Source organism: Helianthus annuus, chromosome 12 (assembly GCF_002127325.2).
Source record: "Helianthus annuus cultivar XRQ/B chromosome 12, HanXRQr2.0-SUNRISE, whole genome shotgun sequence".
NCBI lineage: Eukaryota > Viridiplantae > Streptophyta > Magnoliopsida > Asterales > Asteraceae > Helianthus > Helianthus annuus.
Window position 1 is genome coordinate 14,687,690 of NC_035444.2, and position 15,359 is coordinate 14,703,048.

The 15,359-nt window shown below is 40.4% G+C and overlaps 1 protein-coding gene across 3 annotated transcripts; it reads left to right on the top strand.

The window, feature by feature from the left end:
• The first annotated feature begins 2,980 nt into the window (after positions 1 to 2,980).
• LOC110894219 lies at positions 2,981 to 11,385 on the top strand. Of its 3 annotated transcripts, XM_022141414.2 has the most exons (5): positions 3,011 to 3,123; positions 3,589 to 3,642; positions 5,204 to 6,347; positions 10,512 to 10,565; positions 11,067 to 11,385. In XM_022141414.2, the coding sequence occupies exons 3-5, from the start codon at positions 5,204 to 5,206 to the stop codon at positions 11,081 to 11,083; spliced, it is 1,215 nt and encodes a 404-aa protein (XP_021997106.2). In that variant the 5' UTR covers positions 3,011 to 3,123; positions 3,589 to 3,642; the 3' UTR covers positions 11,084 to 11,385. The 3 variants fall into 3 exon arrangements, 1 of the variants encoding a protein (XP_021997106.2); XR_004874506.1 differs by lacking the exon at positions 5,204 to 6,347 and having other exon boundaries at positions 2,981 to 3,123; XR_002566175.2 differs by lacking the exons at positions 5,204 to 6,347; positions 10,512 to 10,565; positions 11,067 to 11,385 and adding an exon at positions 4,144 to 4,462 and having other exon boundaries at positions 2,981 to 3,123.
• The last annotated feature ends 3,974 nt before the right edge of the window (positions 11,386 to 15,359 follow it).

Consider the following 15,359-nt stretch of genomic DNA (forward strand, 5'->3'; position numbering starts at 1 on the left):
CGTTTAGGTAGCTTATGCTACTTTAACGTGTCGTTCGCGTAAAACGCGTTCGGAACGCTTAACTAGTCCTATGACAAGTATTATATGCCTTAACATGTCTAATATTGTTGCTAAATCAGTTTAGATGTCAAAAATTAACTTACATATGCTTAAAATAAATTTATGCGTAAAAAGGGTATTTTGGTAATTTTCCTAAGGCATGTAAACTATCTATCATACAACTACTTAAACGACGTGACCATAAGGTATAACCTCGGAAGGTTATTCCCTATACAACTATGGTCACCTAAAGTGTTTGGTCGGATCCTAATGATCGACCAAATGGGTCGGGTTCGAAAGTATAAGCGATTGATTAGATCGCTTACCTTTACGACCCTAAACAAGCACAAATCTAAAAGCGACGAGCTAAACATGCTAGAACATGTTTAGTAAAGTTAGAAAACAAGTTTGGTATTAAAACAAACGGTTTTAATACCCTAGAGTAGTTTGGTTACAAAATACGTGAGAAAACGCATTTTGGCCGAAACTACGACTCATCACTGAGCCTAGATAACGTGGAAATCAGTAGGTATAGTCACTAGGGACTATAACCATCATGATTACGCTCACGTTACGAAGTTCAAACGAACTTCGCATTGACCATAAACTGGTCAATGTAGAAAGTCAAACGCAGTTGGACTTTAACGCTAAAAACGAACGAAAAGAACGAAAGAATACTTACAGAAGGTCCCCGCAAGATTTGAATCCAATTTACCCTCAGGTATGAAGTATGAACTCCAACTTAGAGGGTCAAAATCAGATTTCAAATTGTGGGTTTTGCAAATGAGAATGGAGGGATATTTATAGGTGTAGTAGAACCGTTAAGATCGTTCGTTGGATAACGTGCTTCGATCTAGGCCGTACACATCAAGCCCATAGTTTTACTAAACCATTAGAGCCCATAGAAATGCCCCAAAACCATTTGCAAGTGGGTTACAAGAGTATAACGGCTGTTAACAGCTGGAAAAACTGATTTTTGCATATCTGAGAGGGCCTCGCGGCCCGTGTAAGGCATAAGCAAAACTTACGCGCCCCGCCTGAGTGTCCCAGACCAGCAATGAGTTTCAGAATTGACAGTTTCAGTCCCTGTTGTGTTTTAAAGCTCATTTCGACATGTTTAAGGCCCGTCAAGCCAACTTTAAGGCCCTAAAATGATGCTTAAACATTGTGGACATGAAACATGCTCAAAAATATGCCGGATGTCGGTTCGTTTGGTCGTATGATCGCGATGTTCGCTTAATTACGACGGAATGCGCATAAGCGCGAAAAATGATCCAAATTGCGCGTCGAATGGATTTTTCTCATGCCAAACACTAAAATAAAATATTTTAATGCTTACATAAATTTTTGGATGTCCGGATGTATTCAGAACGTAAGTTATGCGTGAAAATGCAAACTTATGCACTTTTTGACGCTTTTAGTCCCTGAATGACCAGAAAGTTTATTTTAGCACACCGAACACCTCAAAGCCTATTTCTAAGCTATGTAAAGGATATTTAGGGTATGTTAAACTTATGGTCAAGTTCCGGAATGTCCGTTACAGTATAAATTGACATACTTTCGTAGTTTGTCATATTTAGTCCCTGTAAGCGAATAGACTTGATTTCGGCATACCAAACCTTCCAAAACTTATTTCTAAGTTATGTAAAGGTTATTTAGGGTACGTTAAGCCTATGTCACTATTCCGGAGTGTTTGTTGCATTAAACTGGTTATATTTACGCATCAGTGACAGAAGGGTAAATAACCGTGTTTTAACATGTGTAAATATAAGGTTTTAAGTGTTTATCATCATAAAACATGGTTACTTTGAGTGTGTTTCTATTTGTAGGTGCCCAAAGCTTAACGGATGGATATTGAAGCTAAGCGGGAGGTTTTCGGGAAGATTTATGAAGGTTAGAAGCTTACACACAAGTTGGGTGTTGAAAAATGCGAAAAATGGTGAGAAACCAGTACTTGGCGCAAGAAGAAACCAGTTTGGCGCAACCTGGTGTCAGTTTGGGCGCAATACAGATGCTACTCCGTCAGGGGCGCAACCTTGTGCCAGGGGGGGCGCAACCTTGCGCTGACAGCAGATAGTCACGCGAAAATTCAGGATTTCACTTTATTTTAAGATATCTTCAACCCCAAAACGAGATATTCCCTAACCCTAGCCGTTTTCCACTTCCCAAGGACAAATTTTTGAGTTCCCAACCTCAGTTTTCATCAATCTTTCATGCAATCAAACATCCAAGACAAACAAGAAGATCAAATCATGACTATGAGTGGCTAGATTCTTTTGTGACCACCTCCGGGTGGATGGTTCATGTATGTGAAACTCAAACCTTGTTTATTTAGTTTTTTTTTAATTGTTTTTCATAACTTGAAGAATACTTGCGGTTTAGTTTTGTTTAAAAGAATTGTGAGTGTTGCAATTATTCATCTTTTACCATTCGCATTCGGTTTTCTTGCATCGTGAGTAGTTAGGTTATTGGGTGGGTTCTTGGCACTTATGATTTGGTAATTAAATTGCATAGGTTATTATTAAAAACTTGTCTTTGATTATCAATCAAACTAAACCGTTAACAAGACCTTTTGGTATCTATCTAATTAAACAGGTTTGGGTGAATCATTGAACCGGAAATCCGGAGGGGGTTGCTTTTCTTTAAAATTGATAACTTTCTTAATTATTCTCGATCCAAAATCTCAAAACGCAATCAAAGCAATAGTTTTTCTTAGTTTTAGTTAATCTAGGTTTCTACAATCAACACTATGTAACACCCCAAAAATGAAAAACATGATATATAATAATAAACATAATATGATTTAAGGTAAATGGAAATATGATACTAAAAAGGGGATTTTAAGGTTAATAGTTGCACATGTAACAAGACATAAGGGGGTAATAGGTAAATATTAATAAGTAGGGGTTAATTAAGGGAAAACCCACAAAACCCACACACTGTACGTGTGTGGATCGACCAGGAACAAGAAAAACAAGGGCTCACCCTTGTTCTCACCAAATTCACCAAATCGACAAGGGAAAATCGATGATTATCAATTGCATGTGGTAGAATTTCGATCAGTTACCCATATCCAATCAAGTGGTAAGTCGAATTTCTGGAATTGGTAAATTGTAGAACTAGGGTTTTGACCCAACCATGAAATTATGATATGATTTGTGTTGTTTAGATGATAAGGGCACTCCCTAGTGTAGGAACCATGCTTAATTTTAATTAACTGAAAGAAACCCACTTGGTGAAATTGTGTCATGGTTAACAAGTATCATAGTGATTATGAATTCATGTATTCTTGTTGTATGATCTTGTTTGAATTACTTGAATGCTAGACAATTTGATGTAGAGTAAAGAATTTTAAGAAAATTGGTTGAATAATGATGATATATAGTTGAATTAGTAAACTATGCTTCAAATAATTGTACATTATGCTTATTTAGTGTAACGCACACAAGGTGTTTGATGAAATGCTTGAAAGAACAATTATGTGTAATATAGAGGAAATAACGAAATGAAATCGGGGTACTAAAAGAATGAAATTATGTATTGGTATAGGCGTGAAGGAAGAAGGCTCAAGTGCTAAGAAAACGGAAGGTTCACAAGATCGAGGTATGATCCGTTACATATGAAAGTTTACTTCTTTTATTGACCGTTTGCAATTATAATGAATGATCCTTGTTATAAGAACCATTCTATGTTTAATTATTGAAGTGTTAATAATGAATGGTAATCCCTTGTGGATTCGTTTAAGCTAAAAACGGACTATGTTAAGTTAAGCAAAACGACCGGTTCTTGCAACTAGGTCAATTAAGGATATGAAACCATCCGACTAGAATGGGTGGTCACGCAAGCAAACAACCGTATGCATAAGGTTCAATCCATTGAATGGATAGAACGAAGGATTCTTAAGCTAAAAGTAATTAACCCGATGTTATCGGGTCGAATGCGATATGTTTTAATCTCATTATGAGATTGTATGCCGTACTCACTAGATGGGTAGTCGAATGCGTATAAGAAATGGACGTATATAGATGATTGTAATTACTATGTTGGCATTGTGGACTAATTAAGCGCCTAAACTAACTTTTTAGTGTTTGGTGTTTAATGTAGGTAAATCCTCGACTTAGGCAATTGGACGACTTGGAACGTGCACACATGGTTTACGCCCGCTTCTCGCTTCCGTTGTTAAACCCTTTTTGAATGGTCTAAGTCTTGGTCTTATGTTATCAAGTCTAGTTAGTATGTTGTCATTTTGTCGTAGGGTAAAAATTTGTTAGATGGAAATCATGTCGTGATCAATGTGGACTTGTTTGTTCGTTTTGGGTTTTTGTCAAAGATGTTTAATGTTTAAGTTTGGTTTGTAAAACAGGTGGTTTATGATGTTAAACGAATAGGTCATGTCGAAATTTCAAAAATATTTTCCTACTTATTTATACGTAATCAATAGTAAGATTGGGGCGTAACAAGTTGGTATCAGAGCCTAGGTTTGAGGGATTCAAGCTGGAGTAATAGCGCTTGAACTCAAACCAATGGCTCTCGCGAAGGTGTGCTCGTTCCAAGATCGCCAACGAGGTAATAATTTAATTTCCCGATGAATACTAGTATACGTAATGAGTTTGAAACATAAAAATTGAGTTGAGAATGTGAGATAAGTAGTATGGGTAGCAAAACAATGAATTCCAGGTACTATATGACTGCAAAACGAACTCGAGAAAGAATTAAAGCGTTAAAAACAAAACTGCAGCGATTAAGCAAACGGCGGGCCGTCGCCGACGGCCAGACACCCGTCGCCGACGGGGTACCCCCATCCGACGCCCTAACACCCTGCCGACGGGTGAATCTGTCCGACGCTCATTTTAAGAGCCCGTCGCCGACGGGCATGTTAGCCGTCGCCGACGGCTTACGCAATGCCGATTTGCTGAACTCTTTTGTTCCACACGTTATGTGTTAATGGGCTATCCAAAGACCCCTTTTATGACGAAACCGAATTCATATGAGGCTTAACAAGGAGTATGTAATCACAAATGGTGATTTCAATAGGAACGATTTCGTAAGAATGTAAAGTGATAAACCGGATTGTATGAAATGAGCTAAGTAAATGCTGATTAATGAACAATGATATATACTGAAAGTTTGTGATTTGTACTAAACAAAATATGCTATTGTATAGATGGCTGATGCAAGTAACGCTAATGATGGTGATGATACGATTAGACAAGAAGTATTTGAAGGCAAAGTCACGGAAATAGCTGAAGGGGTTATGCAAGCCAATCTCCCACGATTAGCTCAAGAGGTGGAAAGTCGGGTTTTGGGAATCGTAGATGCTATGATGACAAATAAGATCGAAGAGCTAAAAGAATTGATGGAAGGGTCTAAAGATAAAGGCAAAGAACGACGATGTACGTATAAAGATTTCATGGCATGTAAACCTACCACGTACGATGGTAAGATCGATCCAATAATGTGCCAAAGATGGGTCTTAAGCATGGAGGCGGTGTTTAAAAGAAGTCGGTGTGATAAGGAGGATCAAGTGATGTTCGCTACGGGACAGCTCACTTTTCAAGCGAAGGATTGGTGGGATGCTTATAGTAAAGAGATAGGTGAGGACAAACTTCAGACAATGACTTGGCAAGAATTTAAAGAGCCGTTCATGAAGTACCATTGCCCCCAGTCAGCCATCGATAAGATTCAAGAAGATTTCTTACGCCTCCGACAGAAAAACGAGACGATAAATGAGATATCTAGTATTTTCTTGGATAAGATGAAGTTCTGTGCGGAGTTTGTGCAAACCGAAAGAATGAAGATCAATCGCTTTTACGGTATACTAAAGGCAGAATTCAGGGAATTCATCACTCCTTCGAAATGTGAAACCCTTGATGAGCTTATTAATCTGGCACGGGATAGAGAAATTGAAATCAGAAGGCAAGAAGAACGTGGTGAGAAGAGACCAAGTGAAAAAGGTACGAGCTCGAGTCCATCAAAGAAAGGAAAGTTTCAAGACCAAGGGAGGAAGGAAAGGTCGAAGGCTGGAATCACTCCTTGCAAGACTTGTGGAAAGCTCCATACTGGGGAGTGTCTGTTGGGCAAAAAGGGGTGTTATAAATGCGGTAAGGAGGGGCATTCGTCCTATCAGTGCCCGAGTAGCCCAAAGACTTGCTTTAATTGCTTCGAAAAAGGGCACATCAAATCTGAATGCCCGAAGCTCCAGCAAGAGTCGAAGAAGGAAGATAAGAAACAAGAAGGTTCTAGGGCCAAAGGGAGAATGTTCCAAATTACCTCCGAAGAAGCCAAGTCTCACCCGAATGTGATTTCAGGTATCTTTTTACTAAACTCCATACCGGTTTATGTTCTATTCGATACTGGAGCTACTATGTCATTTATCTCGAATGAAATTATACAACATCCGTCCTTTAAGATCGAACGAATGCCAATGCCTTTAGAAGTAGAAATAGCCGATAGCAAGATGTATATGTTGCATGAGGTTTGTAGAAATTGTAAATTCACTATAGATGACGAAGAATTTGACATCGACCTGATACCCATGGTTTTGGGGGAATTCAAAATGATCGTGGGGATGGATTGGTTGGCGCAACACCATGTGGAGATTAACTGTGAAACCAAGGTAATGATTATTCAAGCTCCAAGTGGAAAGCAATTAAGTGTTCAAGGAGAGAGAAACGTAGAAGCCAAGTTGTGTACCTTGGTCCAAGCTTATAAGTACGTACTTAACGGGAGTAGAGCATACTTAGCTTATGTAGGAGATGCCCAACGAACTCTCCCGAAGCTTGAAGACGTTGAGGTCGTGAACGAATTTCCGGATGTATTCCCGGAAGAATTGCCGGGACTACCTCCCGAAAGGGAGATAGAGTTTCGCATCGAATTAAACCCGGACGCGAAGCCAGTTGCAAAAGCTCCCTATAGACTTGCTCCCACCGAGATGCGAGAATTGATGACACAGTTGCAAGATCTTCTAGATAAAGGCTTTATACGCCCAAGTGTGTCGCCTTGGGGAGCACCCGTCCTTTTTGTTAAGAAGAAAGACGGGTCGATGCGTATGTGCATCGACTATAGAGAATTAAACAAACTGACCATAAAGAACCGTTACCCTTTACCTAGAATTGACGACCTTTTCGATCAATTACAAGGGGCGAGCTGGTTCTCCAAGATAGACTTGCGTTCGGGGTACCATCAAGTTAGGGTACGGGAAGAGGATATTCCAAAGACTGCATTTAGAACCCGTTATGGGCACTATGAATTTCTAGTCATGTCGTTCGGATTGACGAACGCGCCGGCTGCGTTTATGGATCTTATGAACCGGGTGTGCCGACCCATGTTAGACAAATCGGTAATCGTGTTCATAGATGATATCTTGGTCTACTCGCGAAGCAAAGCTGAGCATGCGAGCCATTTGCGTGAAGTACTCGAAATTCTCCGCAAGGAGAAGCTCTACGCAAAATTTTCAAAATGCGCCTTCTGGCTCAGGGAGGTGCAGTTTTTAGGCCATGTGATCAATGCGGAGGGTGTTTTAGTGGATCCATCAAAGATTGATGCTGTAATGAGATGGCTTTCCCCAAAAAGCCCGACTGAAATAAGGAGTTTTCTAGGCCTCGCGGGATACTATAGGCGGTTTATACAGGACTTCTCAAAGATAGCTCTACCCTTAACCAGACTGACGAGAAAGAAAGAAAGGTTTGTGTGGGGTAAGGAACAAGAAGAGGCTTTCCGTATACTGAAGGAGAAATTGTCAAGTCCTCCGGTCCTGACATTACCAGATGGAACTGAAGACTTGGTCGTTTATTCAGATGCTTCCCATCAGGGGCTAGGTTGTGTGTTGATGCAAAGGGGGAGAGTTATTGCATATGCGTCACGACAACTAAAGCCTCACGAGGTGAACTACCCAACGCATGATCTGGAATTGGCAGCAGTAGTGTTTGCCTTAAAGATTTGGAGACACTACCTATACGGTGCAAAATGTACGATTTACTCGGATCATAAGAGCCTCAAGTATTTCTTTGAACAGAAAGATTTGAATATGAGGCAACGAAGATGGCTAGAACTTATCAAAGATTATGATTGTGATATCCTTTATCACCCGGGAAAAGCAAACGTGGTAGCCGATGCGTTAAGCAGAAGAGAGTACCCGCCCCCTCTCCGTGTAAAGTCCATGAAGATGATAGTCACGCCACGATTACTTGAAACGATACGTGAATCTCAAATTAAGTCGCTTAGAGCAGAAGATTTAAAGAAAGAAAGGTTAAAAGGTGTAATCGACAAACTAGAAGAAAATTTGACCGGACTCAAGACACGATTCGGCCGAATTTGGATACCCCGATTTTGTGAAGTCAAGGCAGCACTACTCGACGAAGCACATAAGTCACGTTATTCGGTCCACCCTGGGGCTACAAAGATGTATCGAGATTTAAAAACCAATTATTGGTGGCCGGGCATGAAACGTGATATCGTCAAATATGTCGCAAAATGCTTAACGTGTTCTCAAGTGAAGGCGGAACACCAAAAGCCCTACGGAGAATCTCAACCATTGGGGATACCGTTGTGGAAATGGGAAGAACTAACGATGGATTTAGTGACCAAACTTCCGAAAACGAAGAAGGGGCACGATACAATATGGGTAATTGTGGATCGACTTACGAAAAGCGCCCACTTTCTACCCATTAAAGAAGCTTATTCTTCCGAGAGAATGGCGGAAGTCTACATGAACGAGGTCGTGTCTCGACACGGGGTGCCCGTGTCAATCATCTCGGATCGTGATACTAGATTTACCTCTCGCTACTGGCAAAGATTTCACGAAAGTTTGGGAACGAGATTGCACATAAGTACCGCCTACCACCCTCAAACTGACGGCCAGTCAGAAAGAACCATTCAGACACTTATCGATATGTTGAGAGCATGTGCTTTAGACTTTGGGGGAAATTGGGATGACCATTTACCGCTAGTGGAATTCTCTTATAACAATAGTTACCACAGTGGCATTCAAATGGCGCCGTACGAATTACTATATGGAAGGAAATGTAGAACTCCTGTATGTTGGGGTGAAGTAGGGCAAAGGGAGCTCGCGCCAAGTGATTTAATAGCAATGACAAATGAAAAGATTGAATTGATTAGAGCTCGTTTGAAAGCAGCCCAGGATCGGCAAAAAGCTTATGGAGACAAGAGAAAGCGTCCTATTGAATTTCAAGTTGGAGATTTTGTACTGTTGAAGGTGTCGCCATGGAAAGGCATAATCCGTTTTCGTAAACGGGGTAAATTAGGACCTCGGTATATTGGGCCGTTTAAAATCTTGGCTCGTGTCGGAAGGGTTGCATATCGATTAGAATTACCGCCTACTCTAGACGGAATTCACAATACCTTCCACGTGTCTCAATTGAGAAAGTGCCTTGCGGATGAAACCGCGTTAGTACCTCTCGATGACATCGAGTTAGACGAGGGGTTGAATTATGTCGAAAGACCAATAGCCATTAAAGATGTCAAGGTAAAGAAGCTCCGCAACAAAGCCATCCGACAAGTGTTGGTACAATGGCAACACCGAAAGGGGTCAGAACTCACATGGGAAGCGGAAGATGAAATGAGGAGGCACTATCCATTTCTTTTTGGTATGTACACGTTTAAGATTGTTATGTCCAGGTTTCGGGGACGAAACCTCTTTTAAGGGGGGTAGACTTGTAACACCCCAAAAATGAAAAACATGATATATAATAATAAACATAATATGATTTAAGGTAAATGGAAATATGATACTAAAAAGGGGATTTTAAGGTTAATAGTTGCACATGTAACAAGACATAAGGGGGTAATAGGTAAATATTAATAAGTAGGGGTTAATTAAGGGAAAACCCACAAAACCCACACACTGTACGTGTGTGGATCGACCAGGAACAAGAAAAACAAGGGCTCACCCTTGTTCTCACCAAATTCACCAAATCGACAAGGGAAAATCGATGATTATCAATTGCATGTGGTAGAATTTCGATCAGTTACCCATATCCAATCAAGTGGTAAGTCGAATTTCTGGAATTGGTAAATTGTAGAACTAGGGTTTTGACCCAACCATGAAATTATGATATGATTTGTGTTGTTTAGATGATAAGGGCACTCCCTAGTGTAGGAACCATGCTTAATTTTAATTAATTGAAAGAAACCCACTTGGTGAAATTGTGTCATGGTTAACAAGTATCATAGTGATTATGAATTCATGTATTCTTGTTGTATGATCTTGTTTGAATTACTTGAATGCTAGACAATTTGATGTAGAGTAAAGAATTTTAAGAAAATTGGTTGAATAATGATGATATATAGTTGAATTAGTAAACTATGCTTCAAATAATTGTACAGTATGCTTATTTAGTGTAACGCACACAAGGTGTTTGATGAAATGCTTGAAAGAACAATTATGTGTAATATAGAGGAAATAACGAAATGAAATCGGGGTACTAAAAGAATGAAATTATGTATTGGTATAGGCGTGAAGGAAGAAGGCTCAAGTGCTAAGAAAACGGAAGGTTCACAAGATCGAGGTATGATCCGTTACATATGAAAGTTTACTTCTTTTATTGACCGTTTGCAATTATAATGAATAATCCTTGTTATAAGAACCATTCTATGTTTAATTATTGAAGTGTTAATAATGAATGGTAATCCCTTGTGGATTCGTTTAAGCTAAAAACGGACTATGTTAAGTTAAGCAAAACGACCGGTTCTTGCAACTAGGTCAATTAAGGATATGAAACCATCCGACTAGAATGGGTGGTCACGCAAGCAAACAACCGTATGCATAAGGTTCAATCCATTGAATGGATAGAACGAAGGATTCTTAAGCTAAAAGTAATTAACCCGATGTTATCGGGTCGAATGCGATATGTTTTAATCTCATTATGAGATTGTATGCCGTACTCACTAGATGGGTAGTCGAATGCGTATAAGAAATGGACGTATATAGATGATTGTAATTACTATGTTGGCATTGTGGACTAATTAAGCGCCTAAACTAACTTTTTAGTGTTTGGTGTTTAATGTAGGTAAATCCTCGACTTAGGCAATTGGACGACTTGGAACGTGCACACATGGTTTACGCCCGCTTCTCGCTTCCGTTGTTAAACCCTTTTTGAATGGTCTAAGTCTTGGTCTTATGTTATCAAGTCTAGTTAGTATGTTGTCATTTTGTCGTAGGGTAAAAATTTGTTAGATGGAAATCATGTCGTGATCAATGTGGACTTGTTTGTTCGTTTTGGGTTTTTGTCAAAGATGTTTAATGTTTAAGTTTGGTTTGTAAAACAGGTGGTTTATGATGTTAAACGAATAGGTCATGTCGAAATTTCAAAAATATTTTCCTACTTATTTATACGTAATCAATAGTAAGATTGGGGCGTAACACACTAACCACATATTCCCCGTGGAGACGACCCTACTTACCCTTGCTAGTAAAGGTACTTAGGACCAATTTTTAAACTTGTTTTTGACCGACCTTTCGACATCGATCAAAATGGCGCCGATGCCGGGGAATCGGTGCGCTTAGTGTTAGTAGTTGTTTTTATTAAAAAAATTCAAAAAATTAAAAAAAATAACCAAAAATAGTTCTTTTTGTTTGTCTTTTATTTGTTTTGTTCCGTATTACGCTTGGTTTCTTGTTTGTCTGTGTGCAGGTGATTCTCGTGTTGCATGCATACCAGGTTTTCAAAGAAATCCTCACCGCTCTTATTTGATCTAGAAATTGAGAAGACTGCTCGACAGAATCTCGTTCTTCTCCGTTCAGCAGTGAAAACTAAAGCTCAGTCATCAACAGTTGCTCAAGATCTTGAACAAGCAGGTCACGAAATGGCTGATCAAGAGCCACAAAACCAAGCCCAAAACGATCCAATCCCTCCCATTCCAGATCCACCAATCCCTCAAAACCAAAACCAAAATCAAAATCAAAATCAAAATCAAAACCAGAACCAAAACCAGCCTAGTAACCAAAACCAGAATCAACCACCACCACAACCATTTCCACAATTCAACCTAGGCCCACAAAACCAACCTGGAAATCTAAATCTCCGACATGGGGAAATTATACGTCTTAACCAACCACAACATCAACACGGGTATGATGAGGATCCCAACCACAAAGAAGGCAGTGTTCATACGTGGGAATCCGGTTGGGAAGATGATGATTATCAAAACCAGTATGATGGGAGATATGCTGATTACAGATACGACGAAGGGTATAATGTTAATCAAGGACACCCAGTACAACAACAGGTCAACCAAAGAAATCACATCCAGCGGCCGATTCCACAAAATCAAGTTCATAATGGAGTCCCGCAGTTTAATGCGGGAAGAGCTAATAATCGGTTTAGGGGTGAGCAGATACAGTTTATGGATGGTGTCCCACAAGTCGTTCAAGGGGCACCAATTCAAGGCGTTGAAGGTCACTGTCGACCCGTTATAGTACCCAACTCATCAGCTATAGTTACACCGGTGGGGAATAATAATCGACCCTTCGAGGTGAGGCCTCAATACTTAGGCCTTTTGTCGGAATTCTACGGAAAAAGAACCGAAGAGCCATACTTGCACATTGCAAGTTTTGATTCAATCTGCCAAACTATAGGAGGTTCGGGTTTCACAAAGGATGAGGTGAAGCTAATGTTGTTTCAATTTACCCTGAAAGACAAGGCACGCCAATGGTTCGCAACATTACCTCCTGGGAGTATTTACACTTGGCAAGAGATGCAGCAGGTGTTTTTGGAGGAATACTACACCATGAATAGAACCAGTGAAGCTCGGGATGCAATCAGAGCATTCCAGCAACATTCAGGGGAAGCGTTCCATGAGACATTCACAAGATTTAAGGAGTTGCTTAGGAAATGCCCACATCATGAAATTCAGACATGGGAATTAATTAAGGCGTTTTATGATGGGCTACTTCCTGACGATGTAAGAGATCTCATCGCTATCAGTAATGGTACGTTTCTCACCAATACAGAAGCTGCAGATTGGGCATATTTGGAGAGACAGAGTGCTACTTCTAAGAGACAGGCACAATCTAGCAGGAGGGCAAGATCGAGTTCAGTGAAGTCGATTGATTATGAAGCTGAGGAACGGGTCGAGAAGCTGAGGCATCAAAACTTGTTGCTTGAGCATCAGTTAGCTCAAATGAACCTTGGAAAAGGGGGTGAAGTTAAAACCACCAATACGTTTTCGGTGTGTACTGAATGTGAAGAGTTAGGGCATCAAGTCGGAGAATGTGCTGTGTTGGGTGGTCAGACTGATGAAGTGAATAAATTGTACGGTGATCGAAAGCAATATGATATGAAATCGAATACATATCATCCAGGTTTGCGAAACCACCCCAATTTTAGTTATGGTAATTCTGCTAATCAGTTGAACCCCAATTTTCAGGTACCTAACCAAGGAGGTCAACAGTATCAGAATCGGCAAGGAAATTACCAACAAGGAGGTTACCAGAATCGAGGCCAATACAATCAAGGGCCTCAAGCCAACAACCAACAGCAAAATCAAAGCAATTATCAAGGGAGTTGGAGGAATCAAGGCTACCAGCAAGGTAATTCTTCAGGTGGTGGAGGCGACTCGAGTGATTCGAAGCTAGATGCAATCATGTCATTTATGAAGGATATTCAGAAGGATAATGAGGTTAGAGACAAAACTTCGGAAGCAATGCAGAAACAGTTGGGGTAGCTAGCAGAAGATCTAGCTCAGCTGAGAAGAGACCTAGGTAAGTTGCCAAGCACTACCACAGTTAATCCAACACATCAGTCATCTAGCTTAAAGAATGGAAAAAATGTGCACATCAATGTGGTAAGTGTTCGTCCAACTTTTGACACTGGTAGCGTTGAGGTAGCTCCACCATCACAAGTAGTTGAGGAGGTGGTGGAGTATGTTAATACTGAATCGGATTCTCAACATGATCGGGACCCACCAAGGGATGAAAGGTGGGAAAGCTTTAAACAAGCTAAAATTAATCTACCCTTACTTGATGCGATTAAAGAGAGTCCCGATCATGTGGAGTGTTTGAAAGAGTTGAGTACCCAAAAACGACTTCACAAGTTTCCTAAAAAACTTGATTTGACTACAAACGTGAATGTCGTTTTATTGGGTACCCTTCCCCCCAAATTCCAAGATCCAGGAGCACCCATTATTTCCGTACAAGTGGGTGAATTGAAAATAGAAAGGGCGCTGTTGGATCTTGGAGCGTGTGTTAGTATTCTACCAGGGAGTTTGTATGACCAATATGATTTTGGTCCACTACAAAAAGTCAACACCACCGTGGTGTTGGCTGATCAGACTCCCATGTGTCCAAGGGGGATTGTAAGGGACGTAATTGTGAAAATAGAGGAGTGTTACTACCCAGTTGACTTCTTAGTTCTTGATTGTGCCACAAGTTCAAAGAACACGCACCCTCCAGTCATTCTGGGTAGACCGTTCTTAGCGACTGCTCATGCAATTATAAACTGCGTTGATGGAACGGTAAGTATGAAGTTTGGTGATCGCGAATTACGGTTAAATGTGTTTTCAAATGCTACTGATCCTTTTGTTTCAGGTGAACGCTCAAAAATTGAAAATGGTGATGAGAATGTCTCTCCTGCAAAGGAGATTCAAACAAAATATGAGTGCTTTTTGGTTGACAGGTTGGAAGTGGCAGGGAGCAAAGCAGTAAGGAAAAAGGAAAGTGTGGCGCAGGAGGAGTTTAAAACAGACAAAGGGAAGCCACGAGGGAAGAAGAAGAAAAAGAAACCGCCTGAAGTTGATAATGCAAAAAGGAGGTTAAAGTTATCCGGTCCAATGTTGAAGACAGTGGACGACTTACTAGAGCATTGGCGGGGTACCTACTTAGAGACCATGGGATGCAAGCATCCCACTCGACCACCATAAGGGAACATCAGGTACGGTCTGGCTGGAGACCTATAAACTTAGCGCTCTCGGGAGGCAGCCCGAGGATGTAGAGTAGTGTATATTTGTTTTGTTTTTGCATAAGTACTTTTGCAGGTTATCAGGTTATTAATCTCCATGGATGCAATGGTCCAAGTGTGGGGATGTTCGGTGAAGTCCCAATACATTCTAGTTGAAATTGCGGAAATTGCACGAATTAGAGTTCAGTCAAAACTGTCCATACTCAATCTCCATTTGGATGGGGATGATCTGCACACTAATTATAGAGATTGACCTGAGTACTTTTTGGACATGGCCGCGAATGAAATGCTATACGGTCGTGGTGGAACATGACGCATGACACTTCTACGCTTTAAACCAGGGAAGTCTGTTCCACTTCTATTATTGCATTTTTATCCGTGTTATTGGTGGTGTGAACAAGTTAT

What these genes read in the sequence shown, in the direction of transcription:
- LOC110894219 (XM_022141414.2), top strand. Translation starts at nt 5,204, where the DNA reads ATGGCTGATGCAAGTAACGCTAATGATGGTGATGATACGATTAGACAA. An exon ending in TCACCCGAATGTGATTTCAG is followed by an intron (nt 6,348 to 10,511) that starts GTATCTTTTTAC and finishes GTATTGGTATAG; the next exon opens with GCGTGAAGGAAGAAGGCTCA.